This window comes from Castanea sativa, chromosome 3 (genome assembly GCF_040712315.1).
Source record: "Castanea sativa cultivar Marrone di Chiusa Pesio chromosome 3, ASM4071231v1".
NCBI classification, from domain to species: domain Eukaryota; kingdom Viridiplantae; phylum Streptophyta; class Magnoliopsida; order Fagales; family Fagaceae; genus Castanea; species Castanea sativa.
This window is the reverse complement of record NC_134015.1, coordinates 36712624-36736699: the sequence shown is the minus strand read 5'-3', so window position 1 is coordinate 36736699 and position 24076 is coordinate 36712624. Positions and strand designations below refer to the sequence as shown.

Below are 24076 nucleotides of genomic sequence, written 5' to 3'. Positions count from 1 at the left end.
ACTTGGCATTCTGAATGAACACCTCGTTTAGAGAAGTTCTCCGAGAAGTCCTTTTGGGCTTTCTCATCACGGAACCAAACAGAGGAGGGAAAAGGATTAAGAGATGAAGAGGCCCTAGAACGCAGAGGGTTCTGGACCGGAGCAGACTTACGTTTTAGTGCCATTGACACACTAATGTAAACTAGAGAGAGGGGGAAGAAAGAAACACTCAAAAAAGTTCCAACACAGTTCAAATATAGCAAGTATATTGAAAGGAAAGAACGTATGCATGAAAAATGCATGAACATGTGACATGCCAAATAAAATACATCATGGGCTCCGTCCAATCCAATCCTACCAGCAAACAAACAATTTGCACACATCTAAATGCATGATAATATAGTTATAATGCTCATGGAATGCAATGTATGATATTTGAAATTCATCTAGGTAAAAACCCATCCCAAATTTTCACAAAAACTCAACACTTTTGAAAAAACCCCAAAAATTTTCAAAAACTCAAAAACCTAGGTATGAATGCATGAAAAGAACATGAGGAAAGAGAGAAAAAGAGATCATACTAAGAGATCTGAAGTAAAAGAGGTCAAAAATCACATAAGATGAAGGTTTTGAGAGAGAAGAGAATGTTTGGGAGATGAACAGGTGCGGATAGATCGAGAGAGATCGAGAAAATGAGACCTGAATCACGCTGAAACAATATATAAAACCTCAGTAAATCTCGACAGATAGAGGTGTCGAGAGGTATCGAGGTAGGTGTCGAGAACACAAGTGTCGACAGATGCAGCTATCGAGAAGGTGTCGAGGAACCAAACAACAGACACACAAAGAAGCTCGATCGATCCACCAGCTATCGAGAGGTCAGGAGGTTTCTCGATCGATCCACCAAGTTGTCGAGAAGCTATCGAGAGACCAGAAGGTTTCTCGATCGATCCACCAGTTGTCGAGAGGTGTCGAGATTGCGATAAGATGCACTTGATGAGCTCGACAGATAAGCTAGGTGTCGAGAGGTGTCGAGATGGGTTAAAAACAGTTTTTCAAAGAGGAGAAAAACATAGATATGAATGCAATCAAACATGCAACTCAACCAATGATCCAACCAACATTTTAACCTCTCAAACAACAAAGAATTAAACAATTAGCTCCCAAAAACTCACACACACACAAAACAAATTTAACCAATTTTATATTTCAAAAACAAGTTAAGATAGTTCAGTGAGCATACATCAACACATGTAAATCTTGTGATGGCTAAATCACATTGTACTTGCACATGTATCAAGAGTAACAAAGAATATTGCGTGTTGTGTGTGAATAAACATTGCAAGATTGCATAAGTGTCTCAATGTTATGACGATTTGAGATATGAGAAAATCACTTTAACTCACACACAATTATAACTGTTTGATGAGGACTATCACCTTTGAGGTACATCCTATAACTCCCACATCTCCTAGAAAACACGCTTGCAATCATATTTAAAGCATTTTGTTCTTTTTGCTTTTATTTCATTGCATATTTTCTTTTATTGAGCAAACCATGCATGGGTATACAAAGGAGAGAAAAGAAATACCCAATTATGTTAAGCTTTTGTCATTGCACTTTTGCTATGTTGAAGCATATAGATGTCATATCATGATTGGCGGGTAACAGTGGTGAGATGGTTATTTATGCCTTTCTCTTAGGATTTTCTAGTCCTTCCCGTCAAAAAGAGTGATACGAGTGTTAAGTACAAGAGATCACTTAACCTTACTCATCACAAACAAACTACAAAGCTCACTTGCTTAGTTGTGCATAAGAATTCTCATCTAAGCTACAAAAGATACAAAGTTTAGAAAACTCTGTTTCAAGGCCATTTTAAGGTTCACAAGAACCAATGTACACATACACACACTGTTTTTGTATTTTTCTGAATTTTTCAATTTTTTTAATTTTTATTTGAAACAAAACAAAATAACTAAAATTGAAAAACTAATAACCAAAAACATGTAAAGTGATACAAAGCAATGCATAAAAACTAGACTGACTCAAAACATTAAAGCAAAACACACAATTAAAGCAAAACACAAAAGTAATGCAAAACATAAACAGAAGAAGAGAGAGAAAAAGTGATTAGATTACTTGGAACCCTTTTCCTTCCACACCTTGGAAGAACCTTTCCTTTTCACAAACCCTTGAACCGGAAGTGAGGGGGAATAATTGATACTGTTCAAGTTCAAAAGGAACATGAGGGCTTTGAGAAGATCTCCAAGAGGAGCAAATGAGGACGGAAACTGATTCTGGTTTCCCGATGCCAACATGTTGTTGCTATTTTGAATGGCTAACCACTTATAGCAATTTGGTCGAGTATGACTAGCTGCTCCACAGTGATGATAAAGATGTTACTTCTTTTGTTTAGGCCTTTGAGAGATAGCCTTCTTAGGCCTAGGGTTTTTAACTTCCTTCTTATCCTATTTAGGGGGTGCTCCTAATATAGATTTACCCTTGTCTATGTTCTCACTAGCTAATTCAGTTTTAACATTAGTATTCTGAATTTCAACATTTTTGCTAGGAGGAACAAAAATAGTAGTACTAGCAGAAGCAATATTAGAGGAGGAGAAATCATACCCTAAACCTGTTCGATCTGAAGAAGATTTTTGAAAACTGAGCATCTCATCAAGTTTAGCGCTTGAAATCCTTTCCAGTTGAGCTCTGACTTGGAATAGTTCTGCCTTAAGCTTCTTAGTCTTCTCAGCCAATAAGTTATTTTCAAACTTAGTGCTCCAATAGTTTGATTTGCTTCATCAAACTTTGTGGAAAGCTCTTCACATTCAAGCTGCACATCACTAAGCTTTTTGGTGGTCAACCTATACAGCTTCTCGTGCTTTTCTGAGACCTTATATAGTTTAGCATAGGCTGTGTGAATGTCATCTTGATCATCCATCTTCTCAAACTTGGCTTCCACCAATTCCTCTTCTTCATCCTTATCTTCAACAATCCCTTCAGTAGGATTAACTGTGGCAGTGAAGTCATTCAAGATTTCGTCATCCTCATTGTCGGAATCATCTTCAGGCTCGATGTCGCTTAGTATAACAGCAAGTGCCTTGCTTTTCCTAATCGTCTTGAGATATGTTGGGCACTCCTGTTTTCATGTGTCCGAAGCCTTGACACCCAAAGCATTTAGGTCCTGTAGGAACAGTGTACTGACCGCCATCCCTTGCATCCTTCTTCCCTTTGTCTTGGCCCTTGAATTGAGAAGATCTAGATTGCTTACAATCCTTGTTGAAGCCTTTTCCATTGGCATTCTTCATAAACTTCTTGAATTGCCTGGTGATGTAGGACTTCATCTTAGAATCTTCATCGTCCAAAGACTTTTTCGTCTCACAACTTTTGGCCTTCAGTGTCATACTCTTGCTCTTGCTTGTCTTTTCGATTCTAGACAAACCCAACTCATAGGTCTGTAGATTTCCAACTAGCTCTGTCAAAAGAATTTTATCAATATCCTTTGATTCCTCAATCACGGTGATCTTGGCATGGAATCTTTCGGGTAGAGATCTGAGCACTTTTCTCACAATCTTGGGCTCTAGGATAGTTTCCCCAAGATTAAAGGCAGAGTTCACTATGTCTTTGAGTTTTGCATAGAACTCATCAAATGACTCGTCCTCCTCTATTTTTATCTCTTCGAAGCTGGTAGTGAGCCTCTGAAGCTTCGAGTCCTTGACAGCCTTTGTTCCCTCATAGGTTGTCTGAAGGATGGTCCATGCTTCCTTTGCAGTTTCAGGGGAGGATATCTTCTTGAATTCCTCATTTGTGACTGCACTGAACAAAGCATTCAATGCCTTGCTGTTGAAATTTGCTGCCTCGATCTTTGCCTCATCCCAATTGGCCGGCGCTTCCTTTGGCTTGGTCCAGCCAATCTTTACAGCTTGCCACACCTTCTCATCTAAAGACTGCAAAAAATCTCTCATGCGTACTTTTCAGTATGCATAGTTAGTCCTATCAAATAAAGGAAGGATAATAAGAGATTCTCCTCTATCCATGACAAAAGGGGTCAATGGATCACACACAAGGATTAAACCCTAATCAGAGTGTGCCCACTCTGATACCACTTGATAGGCCAAAAATGTATTGACCCCTTGTGATGAATTAATTGATTAAGTAGCCACGTTTAATTAATTAACCAAATTAACATGCAAAAGCGTGATAGCACAAACAAATCACCAATAAACTAAAGTGCAGCGAAAAATAAATTAACACAATGATTTGTTTATGAATGGGGAAAACCTCCAAGGCAAAAACCCCACTGGGTGATTTTAAGGTCACCACTCCCGAGAATCCACTATTATCACAACAAGCAGTTACAAGTAAAGAAATCCTAGTACCTTATATCAACCTACAACCCTTACCCCAATACCCAATTGGACTTGTTCTGTAGTGACAATCTCTCATTTTCAATGCATGGCTCCCAATACGTGACTAACCAATTATGCGGATCCCAGTACGCGACTTCAATCACCAACTTGAGAAAGATGTTGGTTGCAAAGTTCTTCAGTTTATCCTCACAATGAAGAACAAGAAGATGCTTGGTTATAAAACCCTATGGTGCAAAGACACATCAGCTTCTTCACAAAGAGATGAACTAGGGCAAACTTTGTCTTCGGGCATAAATTGCTTGAACAGACTTTGCTCAATGCTTGTGCAACTTGTGCTTACTTTGACGGCCCTTAAAATAATCCTTTTATATGTCTAGGGTTGTGAGAAAAGAATGCCCAAAGACATGTCCAAAGATTAGAATAAAAAAAGTATTGAAAAACTGTTTTTCTTAAATCTCGACAGCTAGAGGTGTTGAGGTGCTGTCGAGCAGTTATCGAGCCACGGGCTAGAACAGCTTCTTAAAGCTCGATAGATGCAGCTGTTGAGCCAGCTGTCGAGCTTTAATGAAGAGCACTTCTCAGCTTGTTTCTTGAACAGACTTACATGGCTTTAACACTTGATCTTGAAACCTTGTTTCTCGAAGTATTAAAAACATCCTAGATCTACCAAATTACAAGTAAAGTGCATTTTGTCAAAAGATTAGCCAATTCCATAAAATAATGACATATGTTCTTAACAATTGAACCACATATGTCCTAACAAGATTCAATATGATACACAAACACAGACACAGATACACACACACCCACGCAAACATATATATCTCTAATGCTTCAACTCTTTGATTCGTTAGGATCTTAGAGTATATTTAACGCTTAATCTCTCCTAGAACATGTCAATTAAATTACTTGTTCAATCACTCATATTCAATTTGGTTTACACATTGACACCTCGAGAGTTCAGGGAGCACTATGTACAAATCATAATAAATAAAACGGATGATTTGTGAAGGAAGCTTAACATGTAATTTGTAACCTAGCTAAAGTGTTAGTCTCATTGACATCAATGTTGGCACATATTTTCTATCATTAAAAAAAAAAAAACGAAGTCTTTTCCTCTCATTTGATGTGAAACATACTATTGTTCAAAATTCATATTTGTTGAAATTCAACCAACATCTAAGTCATAATCAACCAAAGTAATAATAATCATGGGTTGGTACATGAACAACGATATATTTTAGGGCTCGTCATTGTTGATAATCGATATTAGTACTAAACACTTCAAAAGTTGCATTGAAGCTCACCTACCAAAAATAGTAGTAGAAAAGTGTAGTGTTTCACAACTTGATGAAAAAGGAGAATTCCCCCTCTCCTTTGGGTTGATGAGTTTTAAGGCCAAAAAGGAGAATTCCCCCTCTTTGATTCGTTAGGATCTTAGAGTATATTTAATGCTTAATCTCTCCTAGAACATGTCAGTTAAATTACTTTTTCAATCACTCATATTCAATCTGGTTTACACATTGACACCTCGGGAGTTTAGGGAGCACTATGTACAAATCATCAACAACCTAAAGAACAATTGCCATTATAAATATGGAGATGATGTTTTTGGACTTAAAACTCTTTAGCCCAAAAGAGAGTGTGAATTCTCTTTCACATCAAAATATTAAAAACTAAACTTTTCTACAGCTATTTTTGTTATGAGAACTTCCGTGTTGCTTCTGAAGTGTTTAGTGGAGACCACAATCATCAATTAGATTATGGTCGAGCCAATTGGATTTGGACGTTACATGAGGATGGATTCAACTTTTATCAAATAAAACATCAAGAGAATGTGAAGAAACATGATTGGAAAAATAAATATGAAGGTGATGAAAAGTTTGCATATCATAATAAATAAAACGGATGATTTGTGAAGGAAGCTTAACGTGTAATTTGTAACCTAGCTAAAATGTTAGTCTCATTGACATCAATGTTGGCATATATTTTCTATCATTAAAAAAAAAATGAAGTCTTTTCCTCTCATCTGATGTGAAACATACTATTGTTCAAAATTCATATTTGTTGAAATTCAACCAACATCTAAGTCATAATCAACCAAAGTAAGAATAATCATGGGTTGGTACATGAACAATTATATATTTTAGGGCTCGTCATTGTTGATAATCGATATGCATTTCGAGAATATTATCATGAACAATGTTGCCAATCCTATCCTCATTGATCAAGGCTACTGCCCAAACAATCAATGCTCAAACAAGGTTATTATAAACATCACAAATATATACACTCATTTTGATGTTAGAAGTTAAAAAAAGAAAAACAAATTACATATACTGATATCAAATTCTTGTGTGGGTTTTTGTTTGTTTGTTTTGATTTCAGTCTCCCTCGAAAGTTAAGATTAGCAATGTTAGCTTCAAGAACATTAAAGGCACCGCTTCAACAAAGGAAGCTGTGAAGCTTATTTGCAGTAAAAGTGTTCCATGCCAACAAGTGGCGGTTGTTGACATTGATCTCGTATACAAGGGAGCTGGAGGATCTGCTACTTCCACTTGTGTTAATGTCAAGCCCACCATTTCGGGCAAGCAAAATCCTCCTGCTTGTACCATCAAACAATAACTAAATGCCTCCCAAGCTATTGTAACTAATGCAGAATGAGGAAATACTATTTGCAAATAGCTTATAGGAGTTCTATTCTAAGTAGAATTTCATTTACTTCAGTCTATCACGTTCCCTTTTTCTTTATTTAAATGAAACTGTGGAGTCTTGGATAGTAATTTTTAGAGTTGTTTAAGTTCAGCCTTTTACTAAAAGTTGCTGTGATCTGGAGTGTTGTTGTAGATAGTATGTTCTATTACTGTAGCTGGGATATTTCAAAATAAAACAAAAATAGTTATTAAACTCTTTGTAATTTTTATTATTATTATTCATCAAACACATGCTTGTGTCCATGACATGGTAACATTCAATTCATTTGTATGCATGTTTTTAATGCCAAATTAACTTGCTCTCATACTCTTCGACGATGGTAAGATATAAAACTCATAAAACGAACGCCATATATTCAAATTTGTGTCTCTAAATATTGTATATTTTTAATATAGATTTCTGTAACAACTAAATTTTAATCACTTTTATTTTTAAAAGTATAACACATATTATTGAAGATGATTATACCCCCAACGCAAAAATTAAGATAGGAAATAAAAACCAATTGCATAAATATTTTAGTAAACTTACTTAATTTTCTTATTAAATTGAAGCAATTTTGGATGATTAATCTGCATATTCTAACTAATGATTAACAACAAAATTAAATGATGTCAAGTACCTAAATGGTTTGTTGCACTAACTATTGTCTTTTATCAATAACTAGTCGCAGACCTGCGCATTGCGCGAGATAATTTTTTTTTAGAGTGATCTTATTAAATATATTTGGGGTAATAAGTAATAACACTCTCCCATTTTGTTTATATTAATAACAAAATATTTTAAATTTATTTAAGAATCTATTTATAAATGTTTAACCATGGTTAGTAAAGACATTACTCATAACCTTAGAATTAAATTACAAATTTACAAAATACCAAAACATTTGAAATGACAAATCTCTCCATAACTCATTGGGAAAAGAAAAGGGGGAAAAAAAGCAAAACACATTACTTAATATTTTGAAATACACTTTAATTTAAAATTTAAAAATAAGAGAATTTAATTTTGAAATTAAGGACAATTTTGGAACCTACCTTAAGCACAGGCAGGTTAGTACAAAATATTTTAATATTAATTTAACAAAGTTTGGTCAAACAAATGTAAAGGGTGAAAATATTTTTTCCTTTCAAGTTTGGGGTAGAGTGTCATTTCCTCAAACCTCAAGGAAGGGGAATGTAATTACTTCTATATTATTATTGTTGTTGTTGTTGTTAATAATTTATTTTTCATTTTCTTTAAAGTTAATAAAAACCTTACATATACCTTTTTATTTATTTAAAGAATATACATTTTTTTTAAGATGAGTCGTATATTAAGCAAATGTGACACACTACAACAAAGTTAGAAGAATATGGTTTACCTTAAAAAATATTAATGAAATACACAAAAAAATATTAAAATGATATATTTGTAGAGATAAAAAGATTTTAAAAAATAAGTGTAAAATTCTTTTTTTTTTTTTTGAAAAAGAAATAACAATACTTGAAGTAATTGTTACTTTTTATATATTACACTTCATTGCATAATATTTATATTTCCACGCATCGCGCAAGTCTGCGACTCGTTTCCTATAAAAATTGAATGATTCTACAAGTCTTCTATTGGGAATAAATTCTAATCTTAGGTTGCTAAATGCAAATGTAGTAGAAACATGGTGAGAGAAAATAATGAATTGTGCTCATGCAGGTTAGTGTAATAAGCATGTGATATGATTGTGGGCTTCCTTTATAACAGGATCTTTTGTTACTCTTAGAGCAAACAAAACGATACCCTTATCCCCACCCAAAATGTTTTCCTATAATGACAAGCTTTATCTTTTAACCTCTAAGAAATGCAATGCAATGGCCAAAGGATATGCCCCTTTAATATATTGTCTCTAATAAAATAAACAAAGGCTCATGTCCCCTTTAGGTACAGGTTTATACGGAATTCAATTGTTTTCAATTTTTTCTTTTCTCTGCAAGAAAGAATCATCAACCATAACTAACCAAAAAAAAAAAAAGAACCATCAACATTAATTAGAGTTATAAGAAAGAACAAAAATAGGATAATATTTAACAATTAAAGAGAAAAAAAAATCTAAATGGCATTAACCAAGGTGGAGTTTTAAAGAACTCTTGGTTTACGTAGAATATAATAGAGAAAATAAAAATGAGACTAATACTAATTCTAGGAAACATATGTAGAGAAATAGAAAAAAGGATGCTAATTAAAGAACATTGGCAATACCATCGATCTTGCTTGAAGCTTAATCATAGCTCCACTAATTTGTTGAATTTCAACTTTTGGCTGGTATATATTCAGGCGTTCTCCAATGCCGTAAAATTCCTTATTGTTTGGTTTTACTTGAATTCCGGCAAACAACCCGATTAAATTAAGTGAGAAAATGAGCACAATGATTCTAGTGTAGAAAAAAAGAAGAAGAAGAAAGAATTCCCAAAGATTAGTAATTTGGCATAAATAGAAGAACGTATAAAAAATTCATTGAAAAATTGAGAGAGAAAGAGAGAGAGAGAGAACCTTTGTTTTGAATTCCAGCAAACTACCCAATTAGATTAAGTGAGAAAATGAGCATAATGATTCTAGTGTAGAAAAAAAGAAAAGAAAAGAAATGATTTCCAAAGATTAGTAATTTGGAATAAATAGAAGAATGTATAAAAAATTCATCGAAAACTTGAGAGAGAGAGAGAGAGAGAGAGAGAGAAAACTTTTTTTCGTGAGAGAAAACCATGCATAGGATGGAATAGATTGTTACAAATTTATAGTAAAATGGGGAGATGAAAAGAAGAAGAATAATATTTACGTAGAGGGTAGTGGAGAGATGAAATGGTAAGGGTGGAGAAATGTTGGAAAAGTGTAAATATTAAAATAAAATAAAAATTAAATGTTAAAAACAATTATAGGAAAATTGGAAAGAAAATGATAATGAAGTGGACGTTAATGTGGCTTAACTGGAGCGTAACAACAATAAATGCTACGCTTCAGCTTTTAGATATATATAGATATAGATTTCGTAGCTCAATGATCTAGACACCGTATTTTGTCCGCCTTTGATTTGTGTGTTGGACCCTGAAAATTCCAAAAAGTATTATCTTTTTTCCATGGGGCCGCGGAAGTATCCAGATTGATGTGGCACAACCCGTTCGGGAATCAAAGCACTCAAAGTGCATTTTCCAGTCAAATTGACCAAGTTGCCCCTGGTCAGCCCTGAGTTGACCGAAACTCAACGTCGGTCAAAATCATCCCAAAAACAACATTTTTTATGTTTCTATCAAATCCGAGCTACTCAGAGATTTTCGTCAACTATGACCACGTTTGACCCGAGGTTGACTCCCAAGGGCACCGTAAATCCTAATTTTGTTTTGACTGTCAGAATGGGCTGGGATTAGCGTTATTGAAAAGATTATTAAATTCCCTTTCCAACAACTATTCATGGGTTCAAATTGGATTTAAAACGGTTAAGACATCTAGAAAGCCGTGAAAAGCCCTTTAGCACACTTCCCGAGGCCATAACTTTTGATTCGACCGATGGATTTTCAATTGTTTTTGTATTCTAGACACTAGACAACTAGAAATTTCAATATACACCTCGATCAGCTCAATCCTAGTCTAGGAAGGCCTTCAAATATGCATCGAAAGCTGAACTAAGCAAAAGACTGAAATTGCCCATGTTAGTAGGGTGGCACGCTACCCCACAAGGTGCGTCGGAAGCCGAAGAGTCACTTTTCATCTATAAAAGCTTTCAGACCCCTCATTTTACGGAAAAGAAGAAGAAGAAGAAGAAGAAGAGGAAGAGGAAGAGGAAGAAGAAGAGTCTTGTGCAGTTTTTCTAGGTAGATTCTCTCTCTTGTCTCTCTAATTTCTCTCCCAAACACCTTCAAACATCTTAGATTCTCCTTTTTTCTCTACAATCATCAAGGTAGTGTTCTTGCGCCCAATCTTCCTGTCATAAGTTCCATACCTTGGATTTGAGGTTTAAGGGTGTGGATGTAGCTTTTTAGTTAAAATCCACACCCTTTTCTTTCTATAGCTTTTCTTGCTTAATAAAATGCTTTATTGCTTTCCCTAGCTTTATTCCTGCTTGCTAGCATGTCTTTAAAGTTTCTCTAGCATGTTTCCTTGCTTATGCCATGATTTAACGTTTTGATGTTGTTGGTCTAGCTTTCTTGGACTAGGATACGTCTCAATTTAATGTGTGTGCTTAGATCCACATGCTATTGGGTTTCTTGCCTTGTTTATGCTTAGATCTACATGCTTTTAGGTTTCTTGCTATGTTTATGCTTAGATCAACATGCCTATGTGTTCTCTGCGACTTAGATCCACATGCTTCTAGGCTCCTCGACATGTTTACGCTTAGATCTACATGCCTATGTGTTCTTTGCCACGTTTATACTTAGATCCACATGCTTTTGTGCTCTTTGCCTTGTCTACGCTTAGATCTATAACTTTGAGTGCTCTATGCCTTGTTCATGTGTCTAGATATACATGGTGGTTCCTAAGCCAGGTGCTTTTAAAGCCCTTCTACCTCTTAATATCTCTCTTTCTTGTGTTTTGGCCCCTATTGGCTGGGTGTAGATCTAGATCCTGTGGTTTAGGCCTACATCCATACACCGAGGCCTATATTAAAGGATTTGGATCATTTCCTTTGCATGTCAATGTTTGCTTACGTGCTCCTACGCATTATCTCTATGTTAGCCTCTCTAGATCCAGGCTTTGCCATGCTTTGCGCCCTACACGGGCTTGTGCTTGTGTGGTCACATCCATCCCTCCTAGGGATTGATTAGGTGTGACCATTTGTGAGATACACCCCCAGTGGTGTTGGTGTGCTTGATACACACCTTTCTCCGCTCCGTGTGATGTTGATATGCCTGCCTTCCTTTCTTTGTGCCACCAGTTTGGCTTTCCTTGCTTCTATGCTTTCACTTTGCACACTTGCCTACATGTTCGTGCATGAGTCTGTGTGTCGTCCATACTCCAATCCAATGGAACTATGGACATTTGATCCAAACCTACATTTTTCCTCCTAGGACACCCCCTTTTGATTGATAACATGTTTGTTTTCCTCTTCGTGTGCTTCACATGCTTGTTTGCCCCCCATTCGACATCTTTTCCTAGCTTGTCTTTTATCATGCTTTCCTTCTATTCATTTCTTCGCTTGTTTGCTGGATTGTTTCCCTGTTTGTAGCATTTCCACGCATAGAGCTAGGATTCTTGGATCAAGGGCACAACCTCCTAGGTGCAAGCAAAAAGGGAAAAATGTAAGCAAGCAGATGCAAGCCCGCCAACGGGCAATGTTCAATAGATTAGAGGGCCTAAGCCCATCTTGAGCGGTTTTCTCTTTCCCTTTCTCTAAGTCTCTTCTCAAGAGCATGTATTAGGGTCCCCCTCCACGTGCCCCCTTTTTATTTTCCCACTCCTTGGTTGGGCCGCGTTCCCTAGACTGGCAATGTCCATTTTACATTTCTTATACCTTGCTAGGCCATACCATTGGAACATTGACAATGTCTGATTTAATTTTCCACTCTGTGTGGTTGCATTGTGCATGATGTATGTATCTATATCTGCTTGTATATGGGTGATTGTGCACTTTGTAAGATGGACTCTCGTGGCTGCACGATTGACCCTCTCTAGTCTCGAGAGCTCTTGACCTTGTAGTGTGGGAATGTGCTTAAGGCGATTGCCGTAGGTGCATATTCATACTATATTGTGTGCACGATCATTGCGGTGTAATTGTCCAGATCCATGTCACCAAGTGACATTGGTTTCCCCGTCTGTGCGACATGCACCAACAAGCTTAATGCTCTGTAGGAAATTCGCCGTGAAAATGAGGCGTCCCCATTGCCGCATTGTTACGTCGAAAGTTTGGTGAGAATACCATTTTGCATGCAATGACGCATCTAATGCGAAGCGCTGCTGAATTTTCGCCTTGAAAATTGGGCGAAATGCTGCCGGATTTTCGCCGTGGAAATTTGGCTACAATCTCAAACACACTTAGAAAGCCAATCTCAAAGCCCCGTAAGCTAATGCCAATAGGTCGTTTTCAATTGCCAATGTCTTAAAATTACGATTTTACCAAAACAAATGACTGCCTTTGGACAAGCATTGTGGGGTGCCTAAAACCTTCCCCACACGTAACCAGACTTCCAAACTCAAGACTCAAGAATTTTTGCCCATTCACATTAGATTAGGAAAAATGCCCTTTTTCTTAACCTAGGATCGGTAATAAAATCAAATAGAGTCAGTTGACCAATCACGCCTTAGAAAAACCCAATGATTGGTAGAGACTTCACTTACCCTTGAAATTTCCTTAAAATCGACTCATATTCAAGTCACACGCCCGAGGTATGACACACCTCCATATATCATCTCTCGCACCAAGGACAAGATGAGATGAAAGGCAAGCGAGCATCTCCGTGACTGGTGGTTGAGCAACTGCGAGGCATCGACAAATGACATAACACGCTGTCATTTAGTAAGAGAATCACGGTTCAAATCCTCCTAATATTATTTATTAAATTATAAAAATAAAACTACTACTTTTTTAAAAACCTAAATTAAAAATTTTTCATTCAAAATGACAAATATTCACATTTTTGGTTTTGTTTTGTGTTTTTGTTTTGCGTTGGTAAAAGATAACTCAGTATGAATTAGTCATAACTATTCAATCTAGGCTTGTGCATATGCATAAAGTTTACTTAAATAAAATTAGAAAATAAGAAATATATTTTAAATATGATGGTATCCCCATTGATATAATCTCTTGTAGACCCTTTTCGTTTTAAATAATATTATTTTGATATACAAAAAAAAAAAAAATAGTACTACTTACGTACTATTTACACATTATTGAAGTCAATTATTATTATATCATGTATTGTAAATATGAATGTTACGTCATTCCAAGGTAAACATAACTATTCTTTCAACTACGACTAATGATTGTGACTAAAAATAACAAAGCTTTAATTTGCAAAATGCAATAGCAACCAATGGGTGACTTCTAACACAGTAATAAGAAACGAGGCGAGATCCTTTGAACAGCTTAATGATAATTTTAATCAATTTAATCAAATATTAACTGGATAGTTAAGCAATCAAGATTCAAGTTTGACATTGTTCATGGACAAACATTTTCAATGTAGTGACAAATATACACACCCACACAGAGACTTAGAGAGAAAAATACTTCCGCGGGTCCCAGTTGATTGCTTATAATTACACTATTATTTTTATTTCAATTGGCAATATAAAAAATATTATATGTTTAATTACATGTAAATATATGGGTTTAAACGATATCTCTTATATATATTCTTTATGTGTATTTTTCGCTTAAAGGAGATTAAAACAAGCCAGATAATCTTGTAGACATGCAACCAAGAGAATCCAAGGGTCAAGACCAATTGTGGCATTGCTTTTGACCATTACAGAAGTAAATAAAAAAAACCAAAAAGTGCCGAAATTAAAAATGGATGAAAAATATTCGTTCAAGCCAAAATTGGAAAAATCCTGATATGGATACATTCTACACTGTCTTCGTATTTCTACCATAACTTGTTACACAAATGTCCAATAGTAGAAAATCTTCAACTTTTTAGCTTAACACAAATCAAAAAAAAAAATAATTGGAGGCCAAAAGTGGGATGGAAGCTAACGGCAAATGCAATTCCAAAAATCACAGATTTTACATCCTAAATTTGTGGGATTTTCTCTTTAGCTTTTGGACGAGGTTGAATCAATAGAGGTGGAAAAGTCCTAGAACTTTTTTTAATAGTTTTTTTCTTCTTCTTTTAGAGGTTTAGCATTCTTTTTATTAATTTCTTTTGCCTAACTGTGTGTTGCTAAATCTCTAGTTAGAGTTAGAGGTGAAACCTAATACTCTCAACATGTGTTCTTAGGATTATCTATGTGCTTTATATAGATTGATGATTGAATTTTGAGATTAATTTACTATTTGGAATCATTGCAAGTTGACAAGTCCTTAAGATTTAATATGACACACACACACACACACACACACACACACACACACACACATATATCTCTAATGCTTCAACTCTTTGATTCGTTAGGATCTTAGAGTATATTTAATGCTTAATCTCTCCTAGAACGTGTCAATTAAATTACTTGTTCAATCAGTCATATTCAATCTGGTTTACACATTGACACCTCGGGAGTTCAGGGAGCACTACGTACAAATCATCAACAACCTAAAGAACAACTGCCATTATAAATATGGAGATGATGTTTTTGGACTTAAAACTCTTTAGCCCAAAAGAGAGTGTGAATTCTCTTTTACATCAAAATATTAGAAACTAGACTTTTCTGCAGCTATTTTTGGAATGAGAACTTTCGTGTTGCTTCTGAAGTGTTTAATGGAGACCACGATCATCAATTAGATTATGGTCGAGCCAATTGGATTTGGACGTTACATGAGGATGGATTCAATTTTTATCAAATAAAATATCTAGTGAATGTGAAGAAGCATGATTGGAAAAATAAATATGAAGGTGATGAAAAGTTTGCATATCATAATAAATAAAACAGATGATTTGTGAAGGAAGCTTAACATATAATTTGCAACCTAGCTAAAATGTTATTATCATTGACATCAATGTTGGCATATTTTTTCTATCATTAAAAAAAAACAAAGTCTTTTCCTCTCATTTGATGTGAAACATACTATTGTTCAAAATTCATATTTGCTGAAATTCAACCAACATCTAAGTCATAATTAACCAAAGTAAGAATAATCATGGGTTGGTACATGAACAATGATATATTTTAGGGCTCGTCATTGTTGATAATCGATATTAGTACTAAACACTTCAAAAGTTGCATTGAAGTTCACCTACCAAAAATAGTAGTAGAAAAGTGTAGTGTTTCACAACTTGATGAAAAAGGAGAATTCCCCCTCTCCTTTGGGTTGATGAGTTTTAAGGCCAAAATCATCATCTCCATCTGCTAGTTAATTAAAACCCTTACTTTTAGGCTAGGTCAAAATTTGAATTTCTTTCGAATTTCATTATTTCTACATTCTTTTTCTCTTGATTATTCACAACCTGATTTCTTTATCACAAATTTGTCTTTGAACAACACAATATTGTGGAGGTTGATGGTGGTAATGTGTCACAGTCTAGGGGGAGAAGGCAAGCAAGTCTCATGGTTGGAGAATTAAGGAGGGTAAATCGGCGGAGATTTTGTATTCTACATACTAAAAACCCATAGATGGACAATCTTCGTAGTCTCTTAGTCTCTACTTTAAGAACCAAAAAACGTTTCCAATTTCAAACTTCTTAATTCTAAGAAAGACCATTGAAAGTATTTGTTGATTTCATTTGTTTATAATTTGATAGTTGCAATAGAGAAGAGAGAATTTAAACCCTAAATATTTTATTTATAAATACTCAAAAGGTGGAAAAACTACAATATTGTTGGCATTGCGATTATAATAAATGTTCATTGGTTATCATAATTATCAAATTTCTTATTTAGACAAAAAGGATTGTGTCCAACTTTCTCGAGCATTGCACAGGTTACTGGATAGTATATAATAATTGACAAAGATCTGTACACCAATTATAGTAATAATGATAAATATAATAATTGAAAAGGTGAGTTCAACCTCTCCTATATAGTATTTTCTTTATTTTCTATTTTACACTACAGATGGGCATGCTGCCTATACTAACTTTGGACAGTTTTCGGAGGTGATTTTTTTTCTAGACTTTTCTCCCCTCTCTAACGGGAAGTATTCAATTCGCTTAAATGGGAAAATGAAAAGATTTTAGGTGGCTAAGAGCTTGCCATTTAAGGCTAAGAAGTTAGGGTTATATATAGTGGTAATAATCTTATCTTATAGAATAATGGACCAAAAAAAAGACACGTTATAATCCTTTAGAGTTATTAGCATAATTCAATCATAACGTTGTTAAAAATCTATCCTTCCATGGTCAATGAAATTGATTTAATCTTAACTGGTCACCAACTGTTTGATTATAACAATAAACTATTAACTAATTAGTGAAGGAGGAAGCACAAAAGCTAATAATAGTATAGAAGTTGAAGTGTAAACAGGAGAGTTCTTAGCAACCATGCATAAAATTAGTTAATATCAGTTGGATAGCTTTAATGGTGATGAGCTCAGGTACTGTAGTATAAATAGCTTCAAACGAAATAGGGAAGCCATCATACCGTACAACAAATTGGCAATAGCAGGGAAATAAAGAACAATAAAATAGGGAAGAATTTGAGCATTATAACAATTTCCTTACTACTACTGTTGGCATCCACCAATACCGAGCAAGTCTTTGACGTCAAATCATATGGAGGACAACCTAATGCTGATATCACCCAAGTATAAATATGTGTAGCACAATTAAATACACCTAATTAACATGAAAAGTGGGTTCTAGTTAACTTAACTAGTAAACTCTTTTAATGTCAAATAAAAGTACTCGGTTTCAAACTCTGCTTACACTAAAAACTCTTCGGTGTCTTGACCAGACCATAAAACATTAACGTGAAAAATGGTTGTAATATACTGATTTTGATTTTTCATAATGTGTTTATCAGGCTTTGACAAAAGCTTGGAAAGCTGCGTGCGCAGTAGCAGGAAGTAAAATTGTGATTTCAGTAGGGACATACAAACTAGGTGTAGTGACTTTGTTAGGTCCATGCAAAGGTGCTATTGAGTTTAACCTTCAAGGCACCCTACAGGCCCCATCAGACCTTGCCTCCTTCAATGGTAAAGACTTTTGGGTTTCTTTTGAGCGTATCGACAGTCTCACTGTGTCAGGTGGTGGAGTTTTTGATGGCAAAGGACAAACGGCATGGCAAAAAAATAATTGTGACCAAAAGTACAACTGCAAACTACTTCCTATCGTAAGATTTCAATCTTAATAATTAGCATTTAAATTTCCTTTATATTTATGTAGATATATACAGATGCTACAACTTTAAGAAATTTAACCATCACGAAATAATAATTCAAGCACTTATTCGTTTAATGGTGTTAAGGATATTATCATATTATTAATAATTGGATGTAAGCTTTATATAGTGAGGTGTCACAACTCACCAAAAAAGATAATTCAAAATTTATATATGAGAAAGTCCAAATACGGAATATGGACACAACTTCTGTGCCATGACCCTAACTTGTGCAACTGTGTGTAATGGAGAAAAAGTGGTGGTTAAAGGTGATCAAAGTGATGGTTCACCAATCATACTCACATATAACATCAAGTTGTGACAAATTGTTTGGCCCAAAATGACTTTTCTATACAATATTGTTGAAGTAGTACCAACCACATTCATTGATATATATATATATATATATATATATTTGTAATTTTTTTAACATAGTAATTCAAAGAAGCGTAAGCATTTTACTATAATATATTTAAAGGAAAATATTTTTAGGAGAATATTTATATGAAACTATGGCGTTCATATTTGGTGTTTTGATTTGTCTAACTTGTAAACATGTACAGAATATAAGATTCGATTTCATCACAAATTCAATAGTCCGTGACATTCAATCCAAGGACAGCAAATTTTTCCACATAAACGTTATGGGATGCAAGAACTTGCAAATCCAAGATGTTACCATAACTGCACCCGGAGATAGCCCCATCACCGATGGAATCCACATCGGACGTTCATCTAAGATCACCATCAGCAATACCAAAATTGGAACAAGTGACGATTGCGTCTCCATTGGTGATGGATCCCAAGATGTTACTGCTAACCAAGTAACTTGTGGACCTGGCCATGGTATTAGCGTTGGAAGTCTTGGAAGGTACCAGAATGAACAACCTGTTTCAGGAATTAGAGTAATTGGTGGCACCTTAAGCAGTACACAGAATGGTGTTAGAATCAAAACATGGCCTTCTTCCCCTCTTGGGAGTGCTTCAGATATGCATTTCGAGAATATTATCATGAACAACGTTGCCAATCCTATCCTCATTGATCAAGGCTACTGCCCAAACAATCAATGCTCAAACAAGGTTATTATAAACATCACAAATATATACACTCATTTTGATGTTAGAAGTTAAAAAAAGAAATACAAATTACATATACTAATATCAAATTCTTGTATGGGTTTTTGTTTGTTTGTTTTGCTTTCAGTCTCCCTCAAAATTTAAGATCAGCAATGTTAGCTTCAAGAACATTAGAGGCACTTCTTCAACAAAGGAAGTTGTGAAGCTTATTTGCAGTAAAAGTGTTCCATGCCAACAAGTGGCGGTTGCTGACATTGATCTCGTATACAAGGGAGCTGGAGGATCTGCTACTTCCACTTGTGTTAATGTCAAGCCCACCATTTTGGGCAAGCAAAATCCTCCTGCTTGTACCATCAAACAATAACTAAATGCCTCCTAAGCTATTGTAACTAATGCAGAATGAGGAAATACTATTTGCAAATAGGTTATAGGAGTTCTATTCTAAGTAGAATTTCATTTACTTCTGATGATGCAAAGAAGATCAGTAGGCTGGATGCCTCGGACTTGAAAGGACCACTTGCTCTCTCTGCGGCCTGAAGAAAAAAGAGAAACGAATCAAAGGCGACTGGGGCTGCCGGCCAAAAACCCTCCGATGGTAAAGTTAGTTTTTCTCTCTATATTTTTGGAGTTCCAACTTTTTTGGAGTTCCAACTTTTTTGGAGTAAAATTCACATACCTTTGCCTTGTCTGAATCAGTCTTTATATAGTGCCTTCATAGACGGTTATCGAAATTGGAACCTCCCCTAGATTCAAGGAGGATTAAACGTAACTGCCATAACCGTTTAGGAGTTACACTTCTATTTCACAACGGATACATGAAAGTTATGCATGGGATAAGGGATTGTCACATTATATTCGGAGATTCTCCTAAGTATGATATCCTCGTCCTGGAATTCCCTCGTTGAGTGTGCCTGATAATTCCAAGTGTAGCATCCTCGTCCACGAATTTTTATGTGGACGAGTCCTCTCGGGGCAGGCTGTGCGCATCCCATGGACGAGGGATGTAGCTTCGCTATCATCCTCAGGACGGCCTTGTCTGTTACCCTCATCCTGAGGATAACTCCTGGACGGCTGTCGAGATGATGACCGTCTAGGGACGGTCTGAGCGTTTTCATCCCACATCAGTTTTGGACGAGTCCTCTCGGGGCAGGCTGTGCGCATCCCATGGACGAGGGATGTAGCTTCGCTATCATCCTCAGGACGGCCTTATCCATTACCCTCGTCTTGAGGATAACTCCTAGACGGCTGCCGAGGTGATGATCGTCTAGGGACGGTCTGAGCGTTTTCATCCCACATCAACTTCAGTCTATCACGTTCCCTTTTTATTTATTTAAATGAAACTGTGGAATGTTGGATAGTAATTTTTAGAGTTGTTTGAGTTCAGCCTTTTACTAAAAGCTACTGTGATCTGGAGTGTTGTTGTATATAGTATTTGTTTTGTTACTATAGCTGGGATATTTCAAAATAAAACAAATAGTTATTAAACTCTTTGTAATTTTTATTATTATTCATCAAATACATGCTTGTGTCCATGATATGGTAACATTCAATTCATTTGCATGCATGTTTTTAACACCAAATTAACATGCTCTCATACTCTTTGACGACGGTAAGATATAAAACTCATACAATGAACGCCATATATTCAAATTTACGTCTCTAAATATTGTATATTTTTAATATAGATTTCTGTAACAACTAAATTTTAATCAATTTTATTTTTAAAAGTATAACACATATTATTGAAGATGATTATACCCCCAACGCAAAAATTAAGATAGGAAATAAAAACCATGTAGTAGAAACATGGTGAGAGAAAATAATGAATTGTGCTCATACAAGTTAGTGTAATAAGCATGTGATATGATTGTGGGCTTCCTTTATAATAGGATCTTTGTTACTCTTAGAGCAAACAAAATGACGCCCTTATCCCTACCCAAAATGTTTTCCTATAATGACAAGCTTTATCTTTTAACCTCTAAGAAATGCAATGCAATGGCCAAAGGATATGCCCCTTTAATATATTGTCTCTAATAAAATAAACAAAGGCTCCTGTCCCCTTTAGGTACAGGTTTATACGGAATTCAATTGTTTTCAATTTTTTCTTTTCTCTGTAAGAAAGAATCATCAACCTTAACTAACCAAAAAAAAAAGAACCATCAAAATTAATTAGAGTTATAAGAAAGAACAAAAATAGGATAACATTTAACAATTAAAGAGAAAAAAAAAACAGTTAAAAAAAATCTAAATGGAATTAACCAAGGTGGAGTTTTAAAGAACTCTTGGTTTACGTAGAATATAATAGAGAAAATAAAAATGAGACTAATACTAATTCTAGGAAACATAATAGAGAAATAGAAAAAAGGACGCTAATTAAAGAACATTGGCAATACCATCAATCTTGTTTGAAGCTTAATCATAGCTCCACTAATTTGCTGACTTTCAACTTTTGGCTGGTATATATTCAGGCATTCTCCAATGCCATAAAATTCCTTATTGTTTGGTTTTACTTGAATTCCGGCAAACTGCCCGATTAAATTAAGTGAGAAAATGAGCACAATGATTCTAGTGTAGAAAAAAAGAAGAAGAAGAAAGAATTCCCAAAGATTAGTGATTTGGCATAAATAGAAGAACGTTTAAAAAATTCATCGAAAAATTGAGAGAGAAAGATAGAGAGAGAACCTTTTTTTGAATTCCAGCAAACTACGCAATTAGATTATGTGAGAAAATGAGCATAATGATTCTAGTGTAGGAAAAAAAAAGAAATGATTCCCAAAGATTAGTAATTTGGCATAAATAGAAGAATGTATAAACAATTCATCGAAAAATTGAGAGAGAGAGAGAGAGAGAGAGAGAGAGAGAGAGAGAGAGAGAGAGAGAGAGAGAGAAAACTTTTTTTGTGAGAGAAAACCATGCATAGGATGGAATAGATAGTTACAAATTTATAGTAAGAGGGTGTGAATAAGAAGAGACAAAATAAAGGAAGATGAAGAGAAAGAAGAAGAATATTATTCATGTAGAGGGTAGTGGGGAGATGAAAAGAAGAACAATAATATTTATGTAGAGGGTAGTGGAGAGATGAATTTCCATCCAAACACATTGCAAGTAAAGTTATGGGAAATTTTTGAGTTAGAAATATGAGAATTGGGTAATGAGTGTAGGCACTCAATTTTGCACCCATAATCTAACCTCGGGAGATGACAAAATCGTCATTTCATGTACCCAAAAATCATGAGTGTATTTTAGTCATTAACTCATTCATCACATATCATAAAAATGATCTTGAGGTTCTAATGATTAAAACGATATGTTCGGTTTCCAAATTGGATGGTTGGATTAAAAGATATCGTAAGATCAAGTTTTAATGGTTTGCATGCATTCATTTGGGTGAAGCCTGTCACATATGATTAATTGAAATTAATTTTGATTGGTTAATAATTAATATTTATTGAATGAATTTTTGTGATTGGTTAAATATTTTTATTAATGTGAGATTGGTTGTATATGAATAAAAGAAATAAGATGATAAATAATAAATTTGGATTGATAATTTGATTTTGGGATAATTATCTAAAAAATAATTATTTAAAAAGTTCTAATTATCACTTTGGGATGAAGTTTATCATGAAAATAACTATAAAATTTGTCCAAATACAGTTTTAGACTTAGAAAACACTTCAAAAACGTGCTAATCAAGTAGTAGTTTTCATATTCACGTTCTAGGGCATTTTGGCATAGTAAATATTGAAATTTGGACTAGGCTATTTTTGGAAAAGTTGTAGGGAATCGAATTAGCTATCAACAACATGTTTAGATCTGAAAATTCAACTTAATTCTTATCCAAATCTCTTCTTTTCTTTTCTTTTCTTTTCTTTTTTTAAGGATTTTCCCCTATGTTTTTTCTTATTTTTTAAGCTGATCTAACTTAAAAATAAAAAAAGCAATTGCCACCTTTATAAATAGAGGAAAAGACCCAAAATTCAACACCCTCTTCCCTTAACATAAAAGAACTTCTTGAAATTCTTTAGAACTTCTAATCTTCACTTGATCAGAAACTTCTAAAGATCATTGACTTCAAGATTTTCTTCTTTGTTAGTAAGCATTCTTTAGACATTAGAGAGATCTCTTCTCTCTAATTTTTAAAGAAATCCTCTTTGTTTTTATTCATTCATGTAGGTTAGTAGGTTTTAAATTTTTTCGCATCCTTTGATTGTCATCCAATTTCTTTGTATGTTAATTAAGATTGTTCACATGATTTCTTCACATGCTTGTATTGCCATGATTAATTTGCCTACATGATGATTATATAATATAAATCAAGCATTGCTCATGCATTAATAAGAAATTCAATGTAGATCTAAGATAGGTCTTTGGCTAAATTTTATATATACATAAAAAAATTAGATTTGAAAATTTTCTCAAAATTATTGTTTTTCTATGTTAATTGAAACTAGACCTGAGATCTTTTCAAAAATTCATTATTTATCTATGTTAGAACACCAGATCTGAAATATTTTCTCAAATCATTATTTTTCTATGTTAATCAAAAACAGATCTCAAATATTTTCTCAAAATCATTTTTTTTCTTATGTTATCTAAAACAGATCTGAAATCTTTTTAAAAATTCATTGTTTTCCTATGTTAATAAAAACCAAATTTGAATTTTTTTTTTCCAAAACCCATTGTTTTCTATGTTAATTGAAATCAGATATGAAATCTTTCCAAAAATTCATTGTTTTTCTATATAAAAAAACATATTTGAAATCTTTTTCCTAAAACATTTTTGTTTTAAAAAAGGAATGATCTATAAAATCTAAATCTTGACCTAGTCTTAGATCTGGAATTAACCCAAACACATGTTACATTTGATAATCATAATATCGCATATTGAATGGGTACATAAATGGTCATTAATAGTCTAGAAAACCAAATTTTGTTTGGACAGGGTGGGTACCTAACACTTTTCCTCCCTGTAACCTAGCCCCCAAATCTAGATCCTAG

At 34.5% G+C, this 24076-nt stretch overlaps 1 protein-coding gene across 1 annotated transcript; it reads left to right on the top strand.

Moving 5' to 3' along the window:
• Positions 1 to 6523: 6523 nt before the first annotated feature.
• LOC142628884 (exopolygalacturonase-like) lies at positions 6524 to 19439 on the top strand. Its single transcript, XM_075802916.1, has 7 exons — positions 6524 to 6613; positions 6738 to 6957; positions 16737 to 16777; positions 17248 to 17424; positions 17643 to 17951; positions 18563 to 19078; positions 19203 to 19439. The coding sequence occupies exons 1-7, from the start codon at positions 6524 to 6526 to the stop codon at positions 19437 to 19439; spliced, it is 1590 nt and encodes a 529-aa protein (XP_075659031.1).
• Positions 19440 to 24076: the final 4637 nt, after the last annotated feature.